This window comes from Geotrypetes seraphini, chromosome 2 (genome assembly GCF_902459505.1).
Source record: "Geotrypetes seraphini chromosome 2, aGeoSer1.1, whole genome shotgun sequence".
NCBI lineage: Eukaryota > Metazoa > Chordata > Amphibia > Gymnophiona > Dermophiidae > Geotrypetes > Geotrypetes seraphini.
The window spans coordinates 526,507,097-526,529,916 of record NC_047085.1 but is presented as its reverse complement, the minus strand read 5'-3'; the positions used below and the strand labels follow the sequence as shown (position 1 = coordinate 526,529,916).

The following is a 22,820-nucleotide window of genomic DNA, read 5'->3' as shown; positions in this document are numbered from 1 at the left end:
GTCCCAAAAGGTATTCGACTGCATAGTAAGATGTTGGGGGCGCCCAGTGATCGACTTCATGGTGACGTCGAACAACAAGAAAGTGGATCGAGTTTTCAGAAGAGTCGTGCAAGGAAGCGAAGGCCTAGACACCCTGGTCCAGCCTTAGCCAGCATAGAATCTGCTGTACATGTTTCCTCTGTGGCCCATGAAAGGCAGGGTCATTCGCCAGATTTTGAGCCATTAAGCGAAGGTAATCCTAGAGGCTCCAGATTGGCCAAGAAGACCATGTAATAGGGACTTTGTGCACCTGCAAAGGGACAAATGTCTCAAGCTACCAGTGTACGTGGATCTCCTGTCTCAGGGTCCAGTTCCCCTAGAAAATCCAGACTGCTTTGCTCTTACGGCATGGATCTTAAGTGCAAGGCCCTCATGAGGAAAGGCTATTCGGAGGTGGGTATTACTACCCTCCTCAGAGTAAAAAAAACATCAACTATTGCAGCATATGCTAAGGCCTGAAAATTGTTTCAACAATGGTGTGCAAAGGATCAGGTAGACCCCCATACATGCACTAGTGTCAGTCACTTTGGCCTTTCTACAGGCTGGTATGGAAAAGGAACTGGCAGTTGGGTCCCTTAAAGTAAAGGTAGCGGGTCTCTCGTATTTTTGAGCCCATCTGGAAAGAGGATCCTTGGCTTCGCATCTGAATATAGGCAGATTTTTGAAGGGGGCGCCAGGTTGAGATCCCAATTAAGGCAGCCATTTTCATCTTGGAATTTGAACATCATATTGAAGGGCCTCAGCAGGGCACTGTTTGAGCTCTTGCAGGAGGCTCCTCTGCTAAATTTGACAGTGAAGACTGTATTTTTGATGGCCATCGTCTCCATGAGGAGAATCTTGGAGATAACAGGCTTTGTCTTGCAGAGATTCATTTCTCAAGATTACAAAAGCAGGAGTGATAGATCCAACTGTGCCCTCATTCTTACCGAAGGGGTCTTGGCATTTCATATTAATCAAGAGGTCAGGCTTCCCTACTTTCAGTCCACGGAATTCCAGAAGAATGACAAAGTGTTGAAAGTACTCGATGTGAGGAGATCTCTCCTTCGATACTTAGAAGTGACAAATGATTTTCGCCTTTCAGATCATCTTTTTGTGTTAACAAATGTGGCTTGACCTCAAATCTCTGTGAGAATGTGCTCTACCAGAAGTATAGCATCTTCAAGGGTGGAGATGGGGGCAATTGTTCCTGAAGAAATTTGTTAGGCAGCTAAGTGGTCCACTCTATATACATTTATGAAATTTTATAGAGTGGATGAAGCAGCAAGAGGGGATAATAAATTTGGTTTCTGTCCTACCCTAGACTTAAGAGACTACTTTGGTAAGTCATCTACTGTCAGGATAGAAGGAAGATTAGGTACTTATCTCAATAATCTTCTTTCTGTTAACACAGCATATGAGTCCTGACAACCCACTCTTATCAGTCTGGGGCTGGGCTTCACCTGCATATTCTTTGGATCGTTCAGTGTCTACTACTGTCAGTTAAAAAAAAAAAATGGAAGAACATAGGGAGAGTGCTTCAAGGGGAAAGATACTCTGAGCTTCATGAGGTTAGTGCATGTTGAGTTTTTGGTAGTGGTTTTTGTTTGATATTTCTAACAGAACAGGACTGTGTTTGCGGGGAGATTCCCCGTACCCCTCCTTCTCGATTTCTGTGTGTTAGTGCTGTTCAACTGCTTTGGTACTAACTGAAGGGGGCTTCACAGCACTGGAGAAGGAGGCAAACCTGAAAAATGCAAATTTCACCCTCCTGCAGCCCACTCACAAGTATGGGATATTCACCTACTGTCAGAACTCGTATGCTGTGTTAACAGAAAGAAGATTATCAAGGTCAGTACCTAATCTTCCCTTCTTCCCCCTTCCAATAACTAGTTGAGCAAATGCACATTAAATATTCAATCCAGAAATTGCTTGTTTACTCATTCCCAAAATACTAGGACCAGGGGGCAATAAAGCTATTAAGTAGTAGATTTAAAACAAACTGGAGAAAATATTTCTTTACTCAACATGTAATTAAACTCTGGAATTTGTTGCTAGAGAATGTGATGAAAGCAATTAGCTTAGCAGTGTTTAAAAAAAGATTTGGATAATTTCCTAAAACAAAGGTCCATAAGCCATTATTAAGATGGGCTTGGTGAAATCCATTGCTTGGGATCTTGCCAGGTATTTGTTTTCTAGATTGGCCACTGTTGGAAACAGGATACGGAGATTGATGGCCATTTGATCTGCCCAGTCCGATGATGCTTATGTTCTTGTCTTATGAAGACGATACTTCTCATCTTGGACTTTATATGCAAAAAATCTCTTTAACATAAAAGAGTTGCCATACTGGGACAGATCGAAAGTCCTTCGAGTCCAGTTTCCTGTTTTCAACAGTGGCCAGCCCAGGTCACAGGTACATGGCAAGATCGCAAAGAGTAAAACAGATTCTATGCTGCTTATCCTAGGAATAAGCTTCATCCTGTCTTCCCCAGCTTGATGGTGGTTAAGCTCCAGCATCACTAGTCAAGCATCAGTGGGTGAAGGGCTCTTTAGAGACCTTGAGATCTTGTACTGCTGCCTTACCTGGCAGTTAACTAATTGACAGCACTTGTCAGCTTCATGAAAAGATCCCGTTCTGTTTGAGTTGTCGAACCATCACTGCCTGCCCCCTGCTAACTGACCTCTCTCTTGTTTTTCAGAGGATGGAGCTGGACCTTTGATGGGGCAGAAAGAAGAGCCACAATTCTGGGAGGGACCAGGAGAAGGCAGTGGGGTTCCTCTGCAGTACTCCTGCATGGATCTGAGTCTTCCAGGAGAAACTCCACAAAATGTTGTCAAGAGAAAGCACTGGAGAGAAACCAAGGGAGCCGTGGAATTCAGGTGTCCTGTGTGTGAAAAAACATTCAGCGAGAAGGGGGCTCTGAGACGCCACCAGAAGCTGCACATGCAAATGAGACCGTACCCGTGCACTGAATGTGAGAAAAGCTTCACCCAGAAAAACCACCTTATAGATCACCAGAGGACCCACACGGGGGAGAGGCCATACTGCTGTACTGAGTGTGGCAAAAGATTCTATTACAAACAGCACTTGGTTGGGCACCAGAGAATCCATACAGGAGAAAAACTCTTTTCCTGTAGCTTTTGTGGCATGAAGTTTAACCATAAGGGGAACTATCAGACACACTATCGGCTTCACACTGGAGAGAGACCCTTCTCCTGTGCTGAGTGTGGGAAGAGCTTCAACCGAAAAGCTGATCTCATCATCCATGACAGGATGCACCGGGGAGAGAAACCGTTCTCCTGTACAGAATGTGGTAAAAGCTTCTACGTGAAGAAAGAGCTTCGACGACACCAGAAAATTCATGCCAGGGAGAAATCCTTTGAGTGCCCTGAATGTGGGAAAGCCTGTGCTTACAAAGGGCATCTTGGACTGCACCTGCAGACTCACAGCACAGAGAGACCATTTTCTTGTACAGAATGCGGCAAAAGCTACGCTGGTAGAATGCATCTCATTGCCCATCAGCGGATGCATATGGGGGAGAAACCATTTTCGTGCACTGAATGTGGGAAGAGCTATAGTGGAAAGCCCAGCCTTAAGTTCCACCAGAGAATCCACAGTGGGGAAAAACCATTTGAGTGTAGCGAATGTGGGAAAGCCTTTCTCTGTAAGAACTCCCTTATGAAGCACATGTTAATCCACACTGGGGAGAGACCATTTAAATGTGGGATATGTGGGCAGACCTTCATCCAGAAGCCAAATCTGGACAGGCACATGAGAATCCACACCGGGGATGGGCCATACATTTGTACAGTATGTGGAGGCGGCTTCCTGAAGACCTACAATCTTGTCCGGCACCAGAGGATCCATGAAAGCCAGAAAATATCTGAAGATATAGATCCAAAAGATGGTCGAAGGAGACGGAGAAGGAGACGGAAGGACCCAAATGGGCAGGTAATTAAAACCATTAGGAAGGATCATACGTACAGCCGGAAATATGTTGAGCGTCGCCAGCAGCCTCTTCTAATGCCTCACCTTGCACTGCAAGGGTTACAGGAAGAGGTGTCGGTGCCCAGAGATGAGAGACTGATAATGGCTGAGCAGGATAGTGGATGCACCCGGTGGATTGTTGCATGAGCCCAAAAGGGTTGATGGGTTCCTAACAGGTTCTACAGCACTGTCGGTGAAGAAATGAGATGGTGTTTGTGAAGAAGTGAATTATTTGTGGCTGCTTAGAACAGGGATCTTCCTAAACAAAAAAAGAGGCTTCTTCCAGAGGTTCACAGGACCAGCCAATAGCGCTGAGACGAGGGAACAATGGGCGTGACCATAGAGCAAAGAGTAAGGACTTAACTATGGTAGGGGGGTTCAGTATTTGTGCACAAAATGTGGAGGTGACCACCTGGACATAAGGGTCTGCAGAGACATAGAGGGCGCCACTGTCACCTTCCTCTGTTGCAACATATCATTGCTAGTCTGAAATCTAGAGGAAGGACTCACAAGTGTGTGTGAAAGGAGGGATTCCCCCCATTCCAAGCGGTGACCAGGAGGTTTGAGAGGAAGGACTTCTCACCCACCTTTAGGGACCCCAAGAAAGGACATAGGTAGAGAGAGAGAGAGAGAGTCCCTAAGGGAAGGATCCTCTCCCCAGCTCCGTGGTTCATTCGTTGCTGCTTTGACTATGATGATAATAGAGTAACTTGAACCAAAGCAAAGGCAAAATGGAAGGTTCCAGAAAATAAATCACACCAGAAGAAGAGGATGTTATGAAGCCCTTTGTTACAGAAATATCGCCTGCGGCCCTCAACATTCGGCTGATCCTCTTGTAAAATATTGTGGAGATTCTCCACGTCTGAAGTTGGATGTCTGGGTTCCCCTCTCCAGGTCTTTTCTAAACTAAGGCTCTCAGGGTTCAGGCATTGAAAGGATTCAGGCCCCGATATTCAGTCCGTAGCGATCCCGGTTTAAAGATTGCCGATTCAGCTGGTCAAGCTAATATTGAGTAGCCGGCCAGCTAAGGCCTAATGCCAAAGGGAAACCTTTTTAAGCCAGTCTATCTGACTTACACTTGCCTAAAAAGCAGGCTTATCTTTGACGGTGTCAGGCTAGCCGGTAGCTGAATCTCGGCAGATAGTCTTCTAAGTGGTACTTAGCCGACTGGGTAATGCTGCTGCATATTGGGGGTTAATCTTTGTAATACCAAAGAATACCTAGAAAATCATAGTCTGCTGGTAGTCTGATGCATTTAAATCATCCAGATTAAAACTTTAAAGAAACACAAGAGCCTTATTTGACAACGGATTTGGAGATGAGAATCTAGAAATTCTTGTTACAATGTGGAGAACTTCCACGGTTCTTTATAAGAGCCTCTGGCATACGCTAGGAGTCCACCTAGGGCTTCAGAGCATTTTCCAGCTCCCGCTAGACACCATGGCCCTATGCTAAACCTGATGATGAGATTGAGGGTTTGGGTGGGCTGATCTGGGTAGGGAAAGTGTATCGGGGCGGGGGAGGGATGTTTGTTGCCAGGGGGCATTGACGCCGGGGTAGTCAGTGTTGCAGGAGGGTAGGAATTGGAGGTCAGTGGGATCATAATGTCCCGGAGGGGGGGGGAGGGGCTGCCTTTCCAGGAGGTATATGTGTGGTTTGGGCTGTGTAAACGCAAAAGTCCTATATTTTTCCTCAGTGACGTATTTTTCCTTTCTAAGATGAGGAATGCACATCCAAGTTTTATTTAAAATTTGTTTATCCGCTTATCGAATTTCTAAACGGAGTACAAATAAGTGAACAGACAAACTGAGACAAGAGAGAAAGGGGAGTCGAACTACATGACATTATAGGATAGTAAACAGTAATGGTTAACACATGAGGATCCCAGCTGTAGGACGTTTAGACCGAGCGTTCTAAAATTGGACGGTTATACATCAAAAGCGTCCTTAAATAAAAAGGTTTTTAGATTATTTAAAGCGGTTTACTATTATCAGAGCACTCTCACTACCGAACACATCTATTCCCGAAGTATCTAGACATCTCCTTCTCCTCAATAACGGTTCTCTGACTTATCAACCACTCGCTTTCACCTCTCTTAAGTTCAATCAATTTGTACCTTCTCTTATTCTTTTGTAAACCGCATAGAACTTCACGGTACTGCAGTATATAAACTGTTCTTATTATTATTAAACTGGTTTTTATACGTATTACACGGGGGGATGCTTCTACAATAAGGACCCAAATGTTTAACAGAAGCAGTAAAGCTTTAGATGAAACTTACTTGAAACAGCTGTAAGGGACATGGAGTCAAATTCAGGGTGAGTCTTTTGGGGTGAAATTGCTTCTTGTACACCCCCCTGAACAAACGGGTGGTCAATCCCATCTCACGAGATCTCTTACAGGAAGCCTCACTTGCAGTTATTTTCCTACAAGCGAGACAGTAGGAGCTAGGTTTGCCTGCTCTTGCCTAACTTCAGTATTTTGGGGCAACTTGGCGTGATTTCTTTTTCATGCTGCAGAGGATCCCCCTGGCTGAGGTCAGAGTCTGCTTCCAGGAGGTTGGCTGCTTTGCAGTGCACCCACCTGGATAACCCGCATTCACAGTTCAGGAGCTTGGGGACTGTTCCCTTGGGAGCATAGCTCACTCCAGGTTTGAGTGCAGACTGCGGGGCTCCATGGCGGTTTATCCAGGATCAGAGCCGAATGCGTCCTCCATCGCATATTGGAGGGAGGCTTTCGACATTTTTAATGGAGTGGGCAGGAGTCACCACAGCTCGCTGGGTGTTGGACATTCTTCAAGAGGGGCACAAGCTCAAGTATTTCAGTCCTCTTTCAGAGCTTTTTCTAGATTTCCCAGTGGGGAACCCGGGAAAAGAAGCAAAGCTCAGAGCAACAGTGCAAAGATTACTGGATATAGCAGCCATACAGTCCCTGTGGGCTCAGGTAGCTACTGGCTATACTTCATCGGACCAAAGGGAGGCTTCGAAGACTGGAGACCTATCCTGGATCTCAAAGCAGTCAATGTGGTCCTCAGGGTGCCACGGTTCTGAATCAAAATGGTAAGGTCAGTAATTGCCTAGACGCCCTCAGGTTTGAGTAAATATGACAGTGTTGAAATCTCTGGATGTGCGCAGGCTTTTGTTATGCTGCTTGGATGAAACGAACAAATTTCATTTGTCAAATCATCTCTTCATGCTGGCCAGCGCAGCCCTTAAGGGTGGAACAGCGTCAAATGCCACCATTTCCAGGTGGATCAGGATGGCCATTTCATCTTCCTCCATCACAGCTGGAAAGTGGCCTCCTATTTTTGGAGGAGGCCCACTCCACATGAGGTGTAGCTTCCTCGTGGGTGGAATCTTCAGCGGTTTCCCCGGAAGAGATTTGTAGTGCTGACGCTTGGTCTTCTCTGCACGCATTCACAAAGTTTTGCAGGATGGAGGTGGCGGCCAAGGGGGCTTCGTATTTGAATCATATATCCTGGCAGCTGGCTCATCAGTCCCACCTTAAGTTTGAGGGAGTGCTCTATTATGTTCCATTTTAAGAATAGAGTGGCATTGTACAAGAAGGAAATATTAGATTCTTGTAAACTCTCACTCTATTCCTGAAGCCCGCCCTGAGATTCTGATTCGCTGGTTGTCTCAATATGTACCGGTGAGATGGACTTCTTGTTTATTTGGCCAGTCTTACCAAGATTGCCATACGCAAATATTGCGCCCTTTCCTGCAGGGGGTTCTTTTGTGAATATGCAACCACGCTATGAGTGCAGGTTGGGTCTCAAGGAATGGGCCGTGAAATGGCAAACGAGGTTCAACGTGGATAAGTGCAAGGTGATGCATGTCGGTAACAAACATCATATGCACGAATACAGGATTTCTGGTGCTATACTCGGAGAAAGCCCCCAAGAAAGAGACTTGGGAGTACTTGTAGACAAGACAATGAAACTGTCCACGCAATGCGCAGTGGCAGCGGTGGTGAAAAGGGCAAACAGAATGCTAGGAAAGATTAAGAAGGGGATCACAAACAGATCTGAGAAGGTTATCATGCCGCTGTACCGGGCCATGGTACGCCCCCACCTGGAGTACTGTGTCTAACACTGGTCACTGTACATGAAAAAGGACACAGTACTACTCGAAAGGGTCCAGAAAAGAGCAACAAAAATGGTTAAGGGGCTGGGGAGTTGCCGTACAATGAGAGGCTAGAGAAACTGGGCCTCTTCTCCCTTGAAAAGAGGAGACTGAGAGGGGACATGATCGAAACATTCAAGATATTGAAGGGAATAGACTTAGTAGAGAAAGAGAGATTGTTCACCCTCTCCAAGGTGAAGAGAACGAGAGAGCACTCGCTAAAGTTAGAAGGGAAAAGATTCCGTACAAACATGAGGAAGTTCTTCTTCACCCAGAGAGTGGTAGAAATCTGGAAGGCTCTTCCGGAGGCTGTTATAGGGGAAAACAACCTCCAGGGATTCAAGAAAAGGTTAGATAAGTTCCTACTGGAACAGAACATACGCAGGTAAGGCTAGACTCAAATAGGGCACTGGTCTTTGACCTAAGGGCTGCTGCGTGAGCAGCGGCAAATCTTATGTTCTTATTATTTATTCTATTGGGGAAAAAAAAAGTTTGATTGTTTGTTGTGATGCTTATTGAAATGAGCAGATTAGACTTGTTTCTCTGGGAGTTTCCCTACAACCCTCCCTCTTTTGTGTTCTCCACAGGAATGACTGACTGTCTGCTTTGTCACACACTGGAAGTTGGAGGGCAGTCTAGAGGTAAGAGCAAAACTATGCAAATGAGGCTTCCTACAAGAGATCTCGTGAGACGGGATTGACAGCCTGTTTGTTCAAGAATGGAGTGAGGGTTTACAAGAAAGAAGATTGCCAGGGTAAGAACCTAATCTTTTGATGCAGCTTGCAAGTGCTGTCCAGAATACCACAAACGTTTTGCTGTACTGGACTGGACACCAAGCAACACCTTAAATAGTCAAAAAGTTTCAGTCGTCAGCTGGCTATTTTTTTCTAGATTTTCCTGTAAGACAGGAGATGCTGTGACTTTATGTAAGGCTGGTGGGCAGTCACAAGAGCGAAAACACCTAGTGGACTATGGAATAAGAACTTTATTCCAGCCTAGGGACGTTCTCTACAGCACTATCCAGAAACAGGTACACTAAAATAAAGGGGTGGGGAGAGGAGGCCACCAACCAGCTGAATTGCAAATATTACCCTGTGTGCTTCCGGACAGGTTATTCTTAGTAAATGTTAAGAGTTTGTAGGGAGGTCAGGGCTGGGACCAGTTTGAGCCAATAGATCAATGGAGTTCTTTGGCTTTGTAGATCTCGGACTTTCAGCTGTTCCTCTTCTGTTTCTTCAGGTTTTCTCGTCTAGAACTTTACTTCTTTTCTCTTGGGAAGGGTGGTGTTGGCCTGGCTCCCGTCCCAGCTTTCACCTATGTCCAGCGCAGTGCTCTCCATCCTTTTCCTTTTTTATGGTGTAGTGGCCAGAAAGGCAAGAGCCAAGGACATGAAAACTCTCATTGGGATGGGTATTTATGACAGCAATTTCCCTACAGTCACCAGAAGTTGCAGGGTATTCTCAAGTCAATAAATCAATACACAATACTACAGTGGAGTCACCATAGAGCTCTGCAGTACTTGAAGGGGGCAAAACCTTAAGGTCTCTACACTGTCTTCCTTAGGGCAAAAATGGTGATCTTAATAGTGAAGCTATATTTTGTTTGTCCCCAAATCACAAACTTTACAAAATATCACCGAGGGAGGAGGTCTTCTTAGCAACTCCTATAGTTTTACATTAAAGAAACATGATGGCAGATAAAGGCCAAATGGCCCATCTAGTCTGCCCATCCACAGTAAACATTATCTCTTTCTCTCTGATAGATCCCACGTGCCTATCCAGGCCCTTTTGAATTCAAACACAGTTTCTGTCTTCACCACCTCTTCTGGGAGACTGTTCTACGCATCTACCACCCTTTCTGTAAAAAAGTATTTCCTCAGATTACTCCGGAGCCTATCACCTCTTAACTTCATCCTATGCCCTCTCATTCCAGAGCTTCCTTTCAAATGAAAGAGACTCAACTCATGCACATTTCCATTACGTAGGTATTTAAGTGTCTCTATCATATCTCCCCTCTCCCGCCTTTCCTCCAAAGTATACAGATTGAGATGTTTAAGTCTGTCCCCTTACGCCTTATCACGAAGACCACACACCATTTTAGTAGCCTTCCTCTGGACCGACTCCATCCTTTTTATATCTTTTTGAAGGTGTGACCTCCAGAATTGTACACAATATTCTAAATGAGGTCTCACAAGAGTCTTATACAGAGGCATCAATACCTCCTTTTTCCTACTGGCCATACCTCTCCCAATTCAACCTAGCATCCTTCTAGCTTTCACTGTCACCTTTTCAACCTGTTTGGCCACCTTAAGATCATCACATACAATCACACCCAAGTCCCACTCTTCTGTCATGCACATAAGTTCTTCACCCCCCTAAACTATACTGTTCCCTCAGGTTTTTGCAGCCGAAATGCATGACCTTGCATTTCATAGCATTAAATTTTAGCAGCCAAATTTCAGACCATTCTTCAAGCTTCGCCATGTTCTTCACACCATCCGGCGTGTCTACTCTATTGCAGATTTTGGTATCATCCAAAAAGAGGCAAATCTTACCCGACAATGTTAAAAAGAACAGGCCAAAGAACAGAACCTTGAGGCACACCTCAGAGCAATCTCCATTGATCACTAACCTCTGTTGCCTTCCACTCAAACAGTTCTTGATCCAGCCCATCACTTTGGGACCCATCCCGAGGGCACTCAGTTTATTTATTAGAAGTCTGTGTGGAACACTGTCAGAGGCTTTGCTAAAATCTAAATACAGCACATCTAGCGCATATCCTGAATCCAATTCTCTGGTCACCCAGTCAAAGAAATTGATCAGATTTGTCTGACAAGACCTACCTCTAATGAATCCATGTTGCCCCCAGTCCTGTAATTCACAGGATTCCAGAAACTTCACCGTTCTCTGTTTTAAAAGTGTTTCCATTAATTTGCTTACCACAGAAGTCAGACTTACCGGCCTGTAATTCCCTACTTCTTCCTTACTTCTACTTTAGTGGAGAGGGTCCTCCAGCACCATTCCGAACTCTAGAGACTCGTTGAAAAGGTCAGTCAGCAGAGCTACCAGAACTTCCCTAAGTTCCTTCAGCACCCTAGGATGTCCACCATCCGGCCCCATTGCTTTGCCTACCTTTGTTTTAGCTAGCTCCTCATGAACACAACCATCTGAAAATCAATCAGGGTCTATTACTCCTCCATCCCTATTCACGTTTGTCTTCTGCGGTCCTGCTCCCAGCGCTTCAGCCGTGAACACAGGACAGAAATATCAGTTAAGCAATTTGTCCTTTTCTTTATCAGCTTCTACATATTCCTCCCCTTCACCTTTGAGTCTCACAATGCCACTTTTGCACTTCTTCCTATCACTAATATAGCTAAAAAATGTCTTGTCTCCCCATTTTACCGTGCCAGCTATTTTTTTTCTTCCATTTGCATCTTTGCTTTCCAGACAAGACCAGCCTCTCTTAACTTTTCCAGATATTTTTCCTGTCTTCCTCTTTCTGCGATCTTTTGTAGTTTATGAAAGCTAACCTCTTATTCCTTACCTTATATAAATCATGTTTAGGTGACAATTTCTTCTGGGTACAAGATGCAAAATTCACATTATAGAAATACGGTATATAGTTAATTGCGATGAAAATTAATAATCTAGAGATCCATATATGTTTTTACGTATAACTTGAAGGTCTCACGAGGCTTGCTTGGCTGCCTCCTGTGTGAAAGGAAGAGGGCACAGAGCTCTCTCAAAATCTCTGGAGGCATACCTATGTCTTTCTATATTCTCCAAAATAGGAATTAATACAAGGCTTGTAACACATCCTGGGACCAGAATTCATAGTCACATATGTGCCCATACGTGATAGGATGGTTGCATAGCTTTCTCAGAATGGGTGTCCTTAAGTCTTTTGTGCAAGAGAGAAAGACAGATGTCCTGGCTGCAAGGGTCACTGAACCAGACCCAAGCCAGAGAAGTCCTCTGTCACATTATATTTCGGTCATTACTACAGGCATTAAAAAGTAACACATTTCATAATAGTTTTAACTGCACGGCAGTCCTTAATCTAAAGGAGACCATTAAGTGGGGAACCCAGGATTGAGGTGGCCCATTCGCTACCCTTATAATTCTCACATTCTTGCTATCCAGCTTGTCTACATCCATCACTGCATGACTTACGTAGAAGGAAAAACATTTAACCCAGTGTTTCTCAAACTGGTGTGACCCGAGAAATTCCAGAATTTTACTTTATTTTTAAAAAATTCCCTTCATAAATATACACTAGAATAGATGACATGTACACAAGAGTCTGAGTGCATAAGGATACAAGCGCTCAGACAAGCATCATTCTTTGAAATGATTGGTCCTTGAAAAGTAACAGCAACTAGTTTTATGTTTTATGCAGTAACTATCTGAATTTGAGTAACAAAGCAATCAAGGCTTTACCGTTTGGATCTTTTTAGAAGAAAAGATCACGACTGCCGATGGTGAATGATGAAATGTGTGTTTGCATGTTGACTATCGAGCCACCTTTTCAGTTGTCAAAAACAAGCTCATCCATAGCATTGAGTAGCAATTCTATTCTATCTACTTTAGTTTCAACGTTGTTACAATTGCCCATACATAGTTTAAAGAACTTTAAATAACTCTCAAATTTAATTTATTGTTGCTTTTTCAATTTTATAATTTCAATTATAATGTGCCGTGAAAATCATTTGCTCTGTTTAGTGTTTGAGAGACATTGATCTATGCAGTAGATAAAACAAGACAATTGAGGTAGCCAAGGAAGACATAAAACAAGATTTGTTGAAATCAGTTTCTCCATTTATCTGGTATGGCCACACTTCATGTTTTTATCACAGCAATGAACTCTGTATTTTAAACATAAACTTCTCTTATCTCTCACTGTAGTTCTAGGGCTAACCCCTGAATCGGATTATGAGTGTATATGATAAACAAATTCAACCACAATAAAGAAGAAAGTACTGACTGACACCGCCATGTCTTCCAGTTCTCTAGGAGATCTCTTCCTGCTCCATCTCACAGATGTACATAAATTTATGTACATAAATATGTGTTTTTTGCGCGCTATACCCGTGTGCGCGTTTTACACGGGTGCGCGTTATCTATGTGAAAATACGGTAGTTCTGAAGCTGTACCAGTTAGGATCAGGCTTTTTAACAGTGGTTCCTCCAGGAAGGATCCTGCTTGGCGAATGTTTCCTGATGGATCTGCCAGAATTTTCTGTCCTTTAGCCTGAGCTAAAAACAATATAGGTGGGATCTAGGCTCATCTACTTGTAGATTTCTTCCCAGAACCACGGATCCTGCTTGGTCTTCATCGCAGACATTACTAGCGGAGTATTGTCCCATGCCAATTTGTTGAAGCACGCTGTGCATGACCTACTGTGGTTGCTCCTCTTCTCCTCCCTATCCAAGTACAATCAATAGGACTTCATCATCGCTGGTGGTACTGTAAATAGTTTGAGTAGTAGCGTGCACATACACATGTAGAAAACAAATTCCTTTCTAAGTGTTATTCTGTAAATATGTGTATATATTTTATAGCATAAATTTGCAAAAGGAGGTGTATAGATGGGTGGAGCCTGTACCTGATTGTAAAAACCGCTTAGATAACCTTGATAGGCGGTATATAAAATCCTAATAATAATAATAATAATAATAAATGGGACTCAGACACGTGAAGTCAAATATTACGTTATATGAAAATACATTTCTAGACTGCAATACCTTCCAGATCGATGCAGTTTACATCATCAAGAGACTACATCACAGTGAAATACAAGAGAAATATCATCTTCCTTACTTTCCGAAGAATTTTACAAAAAGAGATGTCGTTAATAGTTTTTGGAAATGCATATATGAAATCGAAGAAGCAAACAAAATACGCAGTTCTGAATCCCAACTAGCAGCCTGATCTGCAATTGTAAAGACATCCTCGTACTGGAGGGAACACAAACAATGAAGTTATCCTTAGTGGATGAACTGCCTTAAAAAATGTAAATTGTTTTAGTAAATAATCAGGTGCCTGACCGTACACGGCTTTATAAGAGCGTCCCAAATTTAAACCAAAGCCTGGCCTGGGTATCTTTGGAATTTAGATGCCTGCGACTACACAAGCTCTGGGACAGGTGTAAGTGGTCACACCTAAATATCCGACCCCTATGTTCTGGAAGCATGCAAATCACTATGCACAGCTGATTTGAGAGCACAAATTAATTATCAAGCCTAATTGGTGCCGGTAATTGGCATGAATTAAAAGTTTGTGCACTGTTTGGAAAGCACGATTCTATAAAAAGTAGGCCCTAGTTCGAGTGCACAAATTTGAAAAAGGGGGTGTGGCCAGGGGAGCGGCATGGGTGGATTGTGGGCATCCCTAGAAGTTCAACACACGATGTCTCAGGTATTTAGGCCTGGTTTTCCTTAGCCTAAAAGTTATGTGATACACAGTGTGATTCTAGAAAAGGTTTTTGTACTTTGTAGAATCACGCTAAGCACCGTTCTAGTTGGCGCCAACTTTTTTGGTGCTACATATAGAATTAGACCCAAATTCTGTAAAGGCGTCATTTTTAATTGGTTTAAATCGACATGATAATTAAAATCACATTAAAAATAGATGGTGCCTCCACAAACGGTGCAAGGATCACAACTACGGAGGCGCCTACTGGTAGCTAATGATAAAATAGGCATGGTTAATGCTGGAAGTACCCTTAGGCATTGGTAGGCGCATCCGCAGTTGCAATTCTCATCACAGATAGGCGCCAGAAATGTAGGCCTTGAAAAGCCTGGCCTATATTTCCGATGCCTATCTGTGATGTAGCTGTGATTCTATAAACAGCACCACGACATGTGAGCAACTGCCGATTGCAGTGCTGTTTGTAGAATCCGGGCCCGAGTTCATGAATTATCTGATGGAAAGTTGGTGTCTAGTTTCTGAGATACGATCTGGCATCTACCATGCGTCTGGTCACAGAATTTCCCTTCACATATCTCTAGTGCAAGAGTTGAGTAGGACTTCAATGTGACCCTTAGCCTGGAGATCTGTCTGGAGCAGTTGTGTTAGATGAAATCTTGGCGGGAAAGAGGCGATATGAGAGCCCCGGGGCTGGCAAGACTCCATGGAGAGGAGAAAGCGAGTCCATGGGTCCCGGAGGTATAGTTGATTGGTGTGGTGCGTGTAGACGCCACATGAATTAAATGTAATGAATGAGGATTTTTTTTCTCAATTGTAGAAATTTATTTGAGTAAATACTTTTCTTTGAAGCATCAGATTTGTGTGGTGTGTGGTTTCCTCCATTCCAAAGTACTGTAAACCCTTTTAATACCTGAAACGACAGTATTTCCTCCTAAATGGTGAAGAACCTCCCTCCTCCCAGAGGAAGATCAGGAAACATCTCCAATGCAAATTGGACTCTAGAGTTTTTGTAAGCACTGACTGCTGCAAGCTGAATTAGGCCCAGAGATCCCGAATATCTCTGTTTAGTGACCACTTGGGAGATTTCCACCTCTTGCCAGTATTCAGTGCTGTCCCTGGAGAGCTAACCATGCACCATTGGAATTTCATTATCCCCCAGATCCTATCTATGCATGGTGGGCAAATTTGAGCCTGCTGCTGAGATGCGCACATAACTTATTTGCTTAACAAGCATTGGCTATTAATAATTGAGTACTACCAATATTAGCATTAGAATTTGCACATGGGCACCTAAATTCCATAGTGAGCATGGGCGGGTCTAAGGCTGCACGCATTGTTGCTGAATATTGGTTCTCTGTGCCCCATTCAGACGCCCCTAAGTAAGTGTGGCATCCATTTACAGAATTTGGTCCTGTAGGTGTTGCTGTCCAGGTACTGGCATTGGAAAGCCGTGGTTCCTGGATAACTCCCAGATCTGCCTCAGTTCTGTGCTGGATCAGCCCTCGCAGGAGATAGTATCTTGGCTGTCAAATATTCGATAGCACAGTCCGGGTAACTGGTGTTGGATATTAGCAGCTGGGACAGCCAATGTGTTTTAACCAGGCAGGAGTTTTGAATTTCTAGACCGCAATTACCATAGAGTTGAACGTGGTTTACAAAAGACTAGCTACAATACAAATTCAGGTAGACAGGTAAATTAGTCTTTAACAGGGGTCTCAAAGTCCCTCCTTGAGGGCGGCAATCCAGTCGGGTTTTCAGGATTTCCCCAATGAATATGCATTCAAAGCAGCGCATGCACATAGATCTCATGCATATTCATTGGGGAAATCCTGAAAACCAGATCCTATTCAATATCTTCATAAGTGACTTGGCAGAAGGGCTCTGAGGTAAAATAACATTATTCACCGATGACGCCAAGCTAAGCAATGTAGTGGGCAAAAGCACAACAGACAAAAACTCAATGCCCGACAACATGATGCACGATCTACTCCTACTGGAGCGCTGGTCTAGGACCTGGCAACTCAGTTTCAATGCCAAAAAATGCAAAGTTATGCACTTGGGTAGCCAAAATCCATGCAGGACTTATACCCTTAATGGTGAGATCCTAACAAGAACGGTAACAGAGCGAGACTTAGGGGTGATCGTCAGTGAGGACATGAAGGCTGCCAATCAAGTGGAGAAAGCTTCATCCAAGGCAAGACAAATCATGGGTTCCATACGCAGGGGTTTCGTCAGCCGTAAGCCGGAGGTCATTATGCCATTGTATAGATCCATGGTGAAGCCCCACCTGGAATACTGTGTGCAATTCTGGAGGCCGCATTATCACAAGGATGTGCTGAGGATGGAGTCGGTCCAGAGAATGGCCACCCGGATGGTCTCGGGACTCAAGGATCTCCCGTACGAGGAACGGTTAGAAAAATTACAGCTATACTCGCTCGAGGAGCGCAGAGAGAGGGGAGACATGATCGAGACGTTCAAATATCTCACGGGCCGCATCAAGGCAGAGGAAGATGTCTTCTTTTTCAAGGGTCCCTCGGCAACAAGAGGGCATCCGTGGAAAATCAGGGGCGGGAAACTGCAAGGTGACACCAGGAAGTTCTTTTTTACTGAAAGGGTAGTTGATCGCTGGAATAGTCTTCCACTTCAGGTGATTGAGGCCAGTTGCGTGCCTGATTTTAAGGCCAAATGGGATCGACACGTGGGATTTATTCACAAGGTAAAGGTAGGGGAGGGTCATTAGGGTGGGCAGACTGGATGGGCCGTGGCCCTTATCTGCCATCTATCTCTATGTTTCTATGGATTGCAGCCCTCGAAGAGAGACTTTGACACCCCTGCTCTACAGGCAACCAATGTAATTCACGATAGTAGTGTGCAATGTGATTATATTTCCTCAATCCATAAAGGAGTCTGACTGCAGTATTTTGGATTATTTGCAACTTTACATGATTTTTCTTGGTAAACCCGTTCTCATGGTGGCCAAAACCCAAGGATTAGCAGTATTTCATGCTACCAATCCAGGGCAAGCAGTGGCTTCCCCCATGTCTTTCTCAACAGACTAAGGACTTTTCCTCCAGGAACTTGTCCAAACCTTTCTTAAAACCAGCTACGCTATCCGCTCTTACCACATCCTCTGGCAAAGCATTCCAGAGCTTAACTTCTCTGAGTGAAAAAACATTTCCTCCAATTGGTTTTAAAAGTATTTTCAAGTTTAATATAAATTTGATTGATCGCTTATTCAAAATTCTAAGCGATGTACAAATCAATAAAATTACAAAATTTAGGGGACAACAAAGCAGACGACACAAACTAAATCTTGTAAGACATATTAAAAACTAATATTACAAACATATTAAAACAAAAGGGAAGAGAAATACAAGTTGTTTGATAGTAAATAAGACATATGGGAGAAATCATGTACTTCAGAGAAGTAAAGAAATGCAATTGAAATAAGGCTCCTAGTCAGGCTTTCTAATTATCAAATGCGTCCTTAAAAAGAAAGCTTTTTAATTTGCTCTTGAATCTGTCCAAGTTGAGTTCTTCTCTTAAATAGATAGGTGTGAGTTCCATGTTTGGGGGGCTGTGACAGAAAAAATGAATTGCCGCCGTCCATGAATGATTTTAAGTGAGGGAATTATTAATAAATGTTGGATCGTTTGATCTCAATAATCATTGAGTGTCTCCTAGTCTTTGTAATTTTTGACGGAGTGAAAAATCGATCCACTTGTACCCGTTCTACTCCACTCAGGATTTTGTAGACTTTAATCCTATCTCCCCTCAGCTGTTTCTTTTCCAAGCTGAAGAGCCCTAACCTCATACGAGAGGAGTTCCATCCCCTTTATAATCTTGGTCGTTCTTCTTTGAACCTTTTCTAGCACCATTATATCTTTCTTGAGATTGAACACAAACTCCAGGTGAGGTCGCACCATAGAGCGATATGGGGGCATTATAACGTTCTTAGTCTTGTTAACCATCCCTTTTTAATAATTCCTAGCATCCTATTTGCTTTATTGGCCGCTGCTGCACATTGGGGGGGGAAGATTTCATCGTATTGTCTACGATGACACCCAGATCTTTTTCTTCGGCACTAATCCCCAAGGTTCTACCATCCGATAACTGTGATTCAGGTTATTCTTCCCAATGTGCATCACTTTGCATTTGTCCACATTAAATTTCATCTGCCATTTGGACGCCCAGTCTTCCAATTTCCTAAGGTCCGCCTGCAATTTTTCACAATCCGCATTCGTTTTAACAACTTTGAACAGTTTAGTGTCATCTGCAAATTTAATCACCTCACTAATCATTCCAATTTCCAGATCATTTATAAATAAGTTAAATAGCACCAGTCCCAGTACAGACCCCTTGTGGCACTCCACTGTTTACTCTCCTCCATTGAGAAAAATTACCATTTAACCCTACCCTCTGTTTTCTATGCGATAACCAATTCCTAATCCACAACTGAACTTTTCCACCTATCCCATGACTCTTTAATTTTCTCAGGAGCCTCTCGTGAGGAACTTTATCAAAAGCTTTCTGAAAATCTAGATATATTATATCAACTGGCTCACCTTTATCCACATGTTTATTCACACCTTCAAAGAAATCAAGCAAATTTGTGTGGCAAGATCTCCCTCGGCTGAACCCATGCTGACTCCGTTTCATTAAATCATGTTTGTCTTCATGTTCCACAATTTTATTTTTTTATAACGTTTCTATCATTTTGCCCGGCACCAAAGTCAGGCTTACCGGTCTGTAATTTCCCGGATCTCTCCTGGAGCCCTTAAAAAAAAAAAAATCAGCTAACATTGGCCACCCTCCAATCTTCAGGTACTACAGCAATTTCATGTTTGAGTTTAGTACCCTGGGATGTATACCATCTGGTCCTGGCAATTTATCACTTTTTAACTTGTCGATTTGGCTCAGTACATCTTCCAGATTCACCAAGATTTCTTTCAATTCCTCCACATCATCACCCTTGAAAACCCTTTCTGGTTCAGGTACATCTCTTACATCTTCTTCCGTAAAAACCGAAGCAAAGAATTCATTCAGTCATTCCGCTATGGCCTTATCCTCCCTGAGCACCCTTTTCGCTCCTTGGTCATCCAACGGTCCCACAGATTCCCTCACAGGTTTTCTGCTTCTGATGTACCTAAAAAAAATTGCTATGAGGTTTTGCCTCGTTTGTAAATTTCTCCTCATATTCTTTCTTAGCTGTCTTTATCAATACTTTGCATCTAACTTGCCAGTGCTTGTGTTTCTTCCTATTTCCTTCATTTGGATCTTTTGCCATTCTTTAAAGGAAGTTTTTTTGGCTCCAATAGCCTCTTTCACTTCACCTTTTATCCACACCAGCTCTCGTTTCCTCTTCTTTCCACCTTTGCTGACACGTGGAATGTATCTGGTCTGGGCTTCCTCAACGGTATTTTTAAATAACATCCATGCCTGGTTTACAGTCCTAACCTTTGCAACTGATCCCTTTAACTTCTTTTTAACCATTTTCCTCATTTTATCATAGTCGCCCTTTCAAAAATTAAATGCCCCTATAGTAGATTTCTTTTGCAACGTTTCTCCCAGTATTAGCTCAAATTTGATCACGTTATGATCACTGTTTTCCAGCGGACGCAACACAATTAACTCCTGTACAATGCCTTGCATTCCACTAAGGACCAAATCTAAAATAACACCCCTCTTGTCGGTTCCCGGACCAGTTGCTCCAAGAAGAAGTCATAAATGATGTTACAATAGTCAAAATGACTAAGTACCAGAGACTGGACCAGAGTTTTAAAGCCTGAGATAAAACTCTTGGGTTGTGGGTTTTTTTTTTGTTTTTTTTTTTATAAATCTTTATTGATTTTCAAAACTTAGACAATGCAATACAATTATCTGAACATATATATTTCATAAAACACACAATTTATACTTATAACAATCATTTTCTCCTCCCTCTTCCCAGATTTAATACAAGAAGTCAAATTATATAACTATAATATTATAATCAAGGAATTTTAATAATCAAAATACCTTTCCCACCCCCCACCCTCCCCTGGATGTTTAAGGAAGTCCACAACCACAAAAAAATAAATAGATAAATACATTGGGGTTCATAATAAAAAAAGAAACATCTAAAAAGTATCCTAAATGGCTACTTGGACGATCAAAAACCCGGATCGTCCAAGTACCCCTAACCAAAGCTGGTTTTAGACGTATCTAAAACCAGCTTAGGCCTTTCCCCTGCCACTAAACGCACAGAGAGAAAAGAGGCGTGTTTAGAGGAGGGGAAAGGGCGGGAGGTGGGCCGACCTACACCTAGGCGTGTAGCAGGAATAACCAAAACCTTAGGCAGGTTGTCTAGTCGGCACTTATACGTTTTAACTTAGACGAAGTCAAAACAGGTCTAAGTACCAAAAAAAGGGGCCGCTGAGCTGATGATGGCTGCTGCGATCAGCTCAGCGGCCCCAGCAACCTGCCTACCCCCTACAGCAATCATCGCAGCAGGATAGATGCCTCATCTCCCCTTCCGTGATGCCATCACTCCTCTACCCAAACTGCTGCGACCTGCAGCAGGAGAGATGCCCTATCTCTCCTACCGCGGGTCATGGCAGTTCGGGTAGAGGAGTGATGGCATCGCGGTAGGGGAGATGAGGCATTTCTCCTGCCGCAATATATCACCCCCCCCCCACACACACACACATGACATCAGGGCAAAAGGGGGCCCATGCCCTCTTGCCCCACGGCACCAACCCCCCCCCCCCCCGATTATGTTCGGGGCAAGAGGGAGCCCAAGCCCTCCTGCTCCACGATCCCCAACCCCCCCTCCGAGTCCGATCCGGCCAGGAGGGAACCCAAGCCCTCCTGGCCTCTCGCCCCTCACCCCTACAAGATCGGGCAGGAGGGAGCCAAACCCCTCTTGCCCAGGCGGACCCCCTACCCCCCACTACAATATGGGCAGGAGGGATCCCAGGCCCTCCTGCCCTCGACACAACCCCCACAACGACTGCCCCCCTGAACCCCCAATCAGCCGACCCGTGACCCCCTGCCAACCCCATGACCCCCCCCAATCCCACCCCCCATACCTGTAAAATGTTGGCCGGATAGATGGGTGCCAAACCCGCCCGTCCGGAAGGCCAGCCGGCTGCAGAATGGGGCCGGATTGGCCCAGGCATCTGAAACCCCGCCCACAGGTGGGGCCTAAGGCGCCTGGGCCAACCAGAATAGGCCCGGGAGTCTTAAGCCTCTCCTGTGGGTGGGGCCTTAAGCACATGGGCCGGGCCGCACTATTCTCCATCCTTTAAAAAAAACCTCACCAAGTTCAAACCAAAATGTCCTACACCGCACAAGGACTCACCCTATACTCAGCAGCCATCATCACGGCCCCGACAGCATCTCTCCACCAATCCCAGCAGGAAGGATGCCCACTCCCTCCTACAACCAGGGTCTCCTGCCACTGGGCACCCTCCAACATCCAATAGATATAGCATAAGCACTGGAGTATCTTTGCCAGAGGGACCAGATTTTTTTATATGGCACGCATATTTGGGTAACAAAATTTCAGTAAGTATCAAAGATGCACTCATAAATTGTTTAACGAGTTATTCACTAGCAATTAATTGATATTAGCAATCAATTATTGCAATTAATTGGCAAGAATTAGGATTTGTCCATGGTTCTGCCTGCGCATTATAAGAACAGGCACCTAAATCCCTTAGCACACAACGGTGACACTGAAGCCCTCAAAGGAGCCGACATCCTGCTATGGTAAATTCAAGGGGGAAGCCCTGTATTGGTAGCATGGAATATTGCTACACCTTGGGTTTTGGCCAGGTACTAGTGACCTGGATTGGCCACCGTGAGAACGGGCTACTGGGCTTGATGGACCATGGGTCTGACCCAGTAAGGCTATTCTTATGTTCTTATATAAAGAAATAAAACAGAAAACATAGGAAATAAGGTGATACCTTTTTTATTGCCAAACTGAACTATTGGAGTGCCCTCTAATGGTTGTGTGTGAGCATAGCATCCATTCATTCATAAGGGACCTTGGTGATAAATAAAGCAAAGGAATTAAGGTGATACATTTTTTATTGGACTAACTCAATGCATTTTATGATGAGCTTTCGAAGGTAACCCTTCTTCTTTAGATCTGAAAAAAGCAAATATAGACAAATATCATTATAGATGAGGAAAGCATGAAAGCATTTTAGGGCTAGGAAGAGGGAGGGGTGGGTTGGGTTGGTGGCAGAGCAGTTTTAAGTCCGGTCTGGTAGG

General features: G+C 43.9%; 2 protein-coding genes across 4 annotated transcripts in view; one reads left to right on the top strand and one right to left on the bottom strand.

The window, feature by feature from the left end:
• The window catches only part of LOC117354768 (zinc finger protein OZF-like), a 265,018-nt gene that overhangs the window by 208,843 nt on the left and 33,355 nt on the right, over positions 1-22,820 (bottom strand). The gene's annotated exons all lie outside the window — the stretch shown is intronic.
• Positions 1-22,820, top strand: part of LOC117354759 (zinc finger protein 250-like) — a 61,191-nt gene that overhangs the window by 21,491 nt on the left and 16,880 nt on the right. The window contains exon 5 of the mRNA XM_033932699.1: positions 2,718-3,970. Within this exon, the coding sequence (XP_033788590.1) occupies positions 2,718-3,970 (1,253 nt within the window). The remainder of the gene's footprint in view (positions 1-2,717; positions 3,971-22,820) is intronic.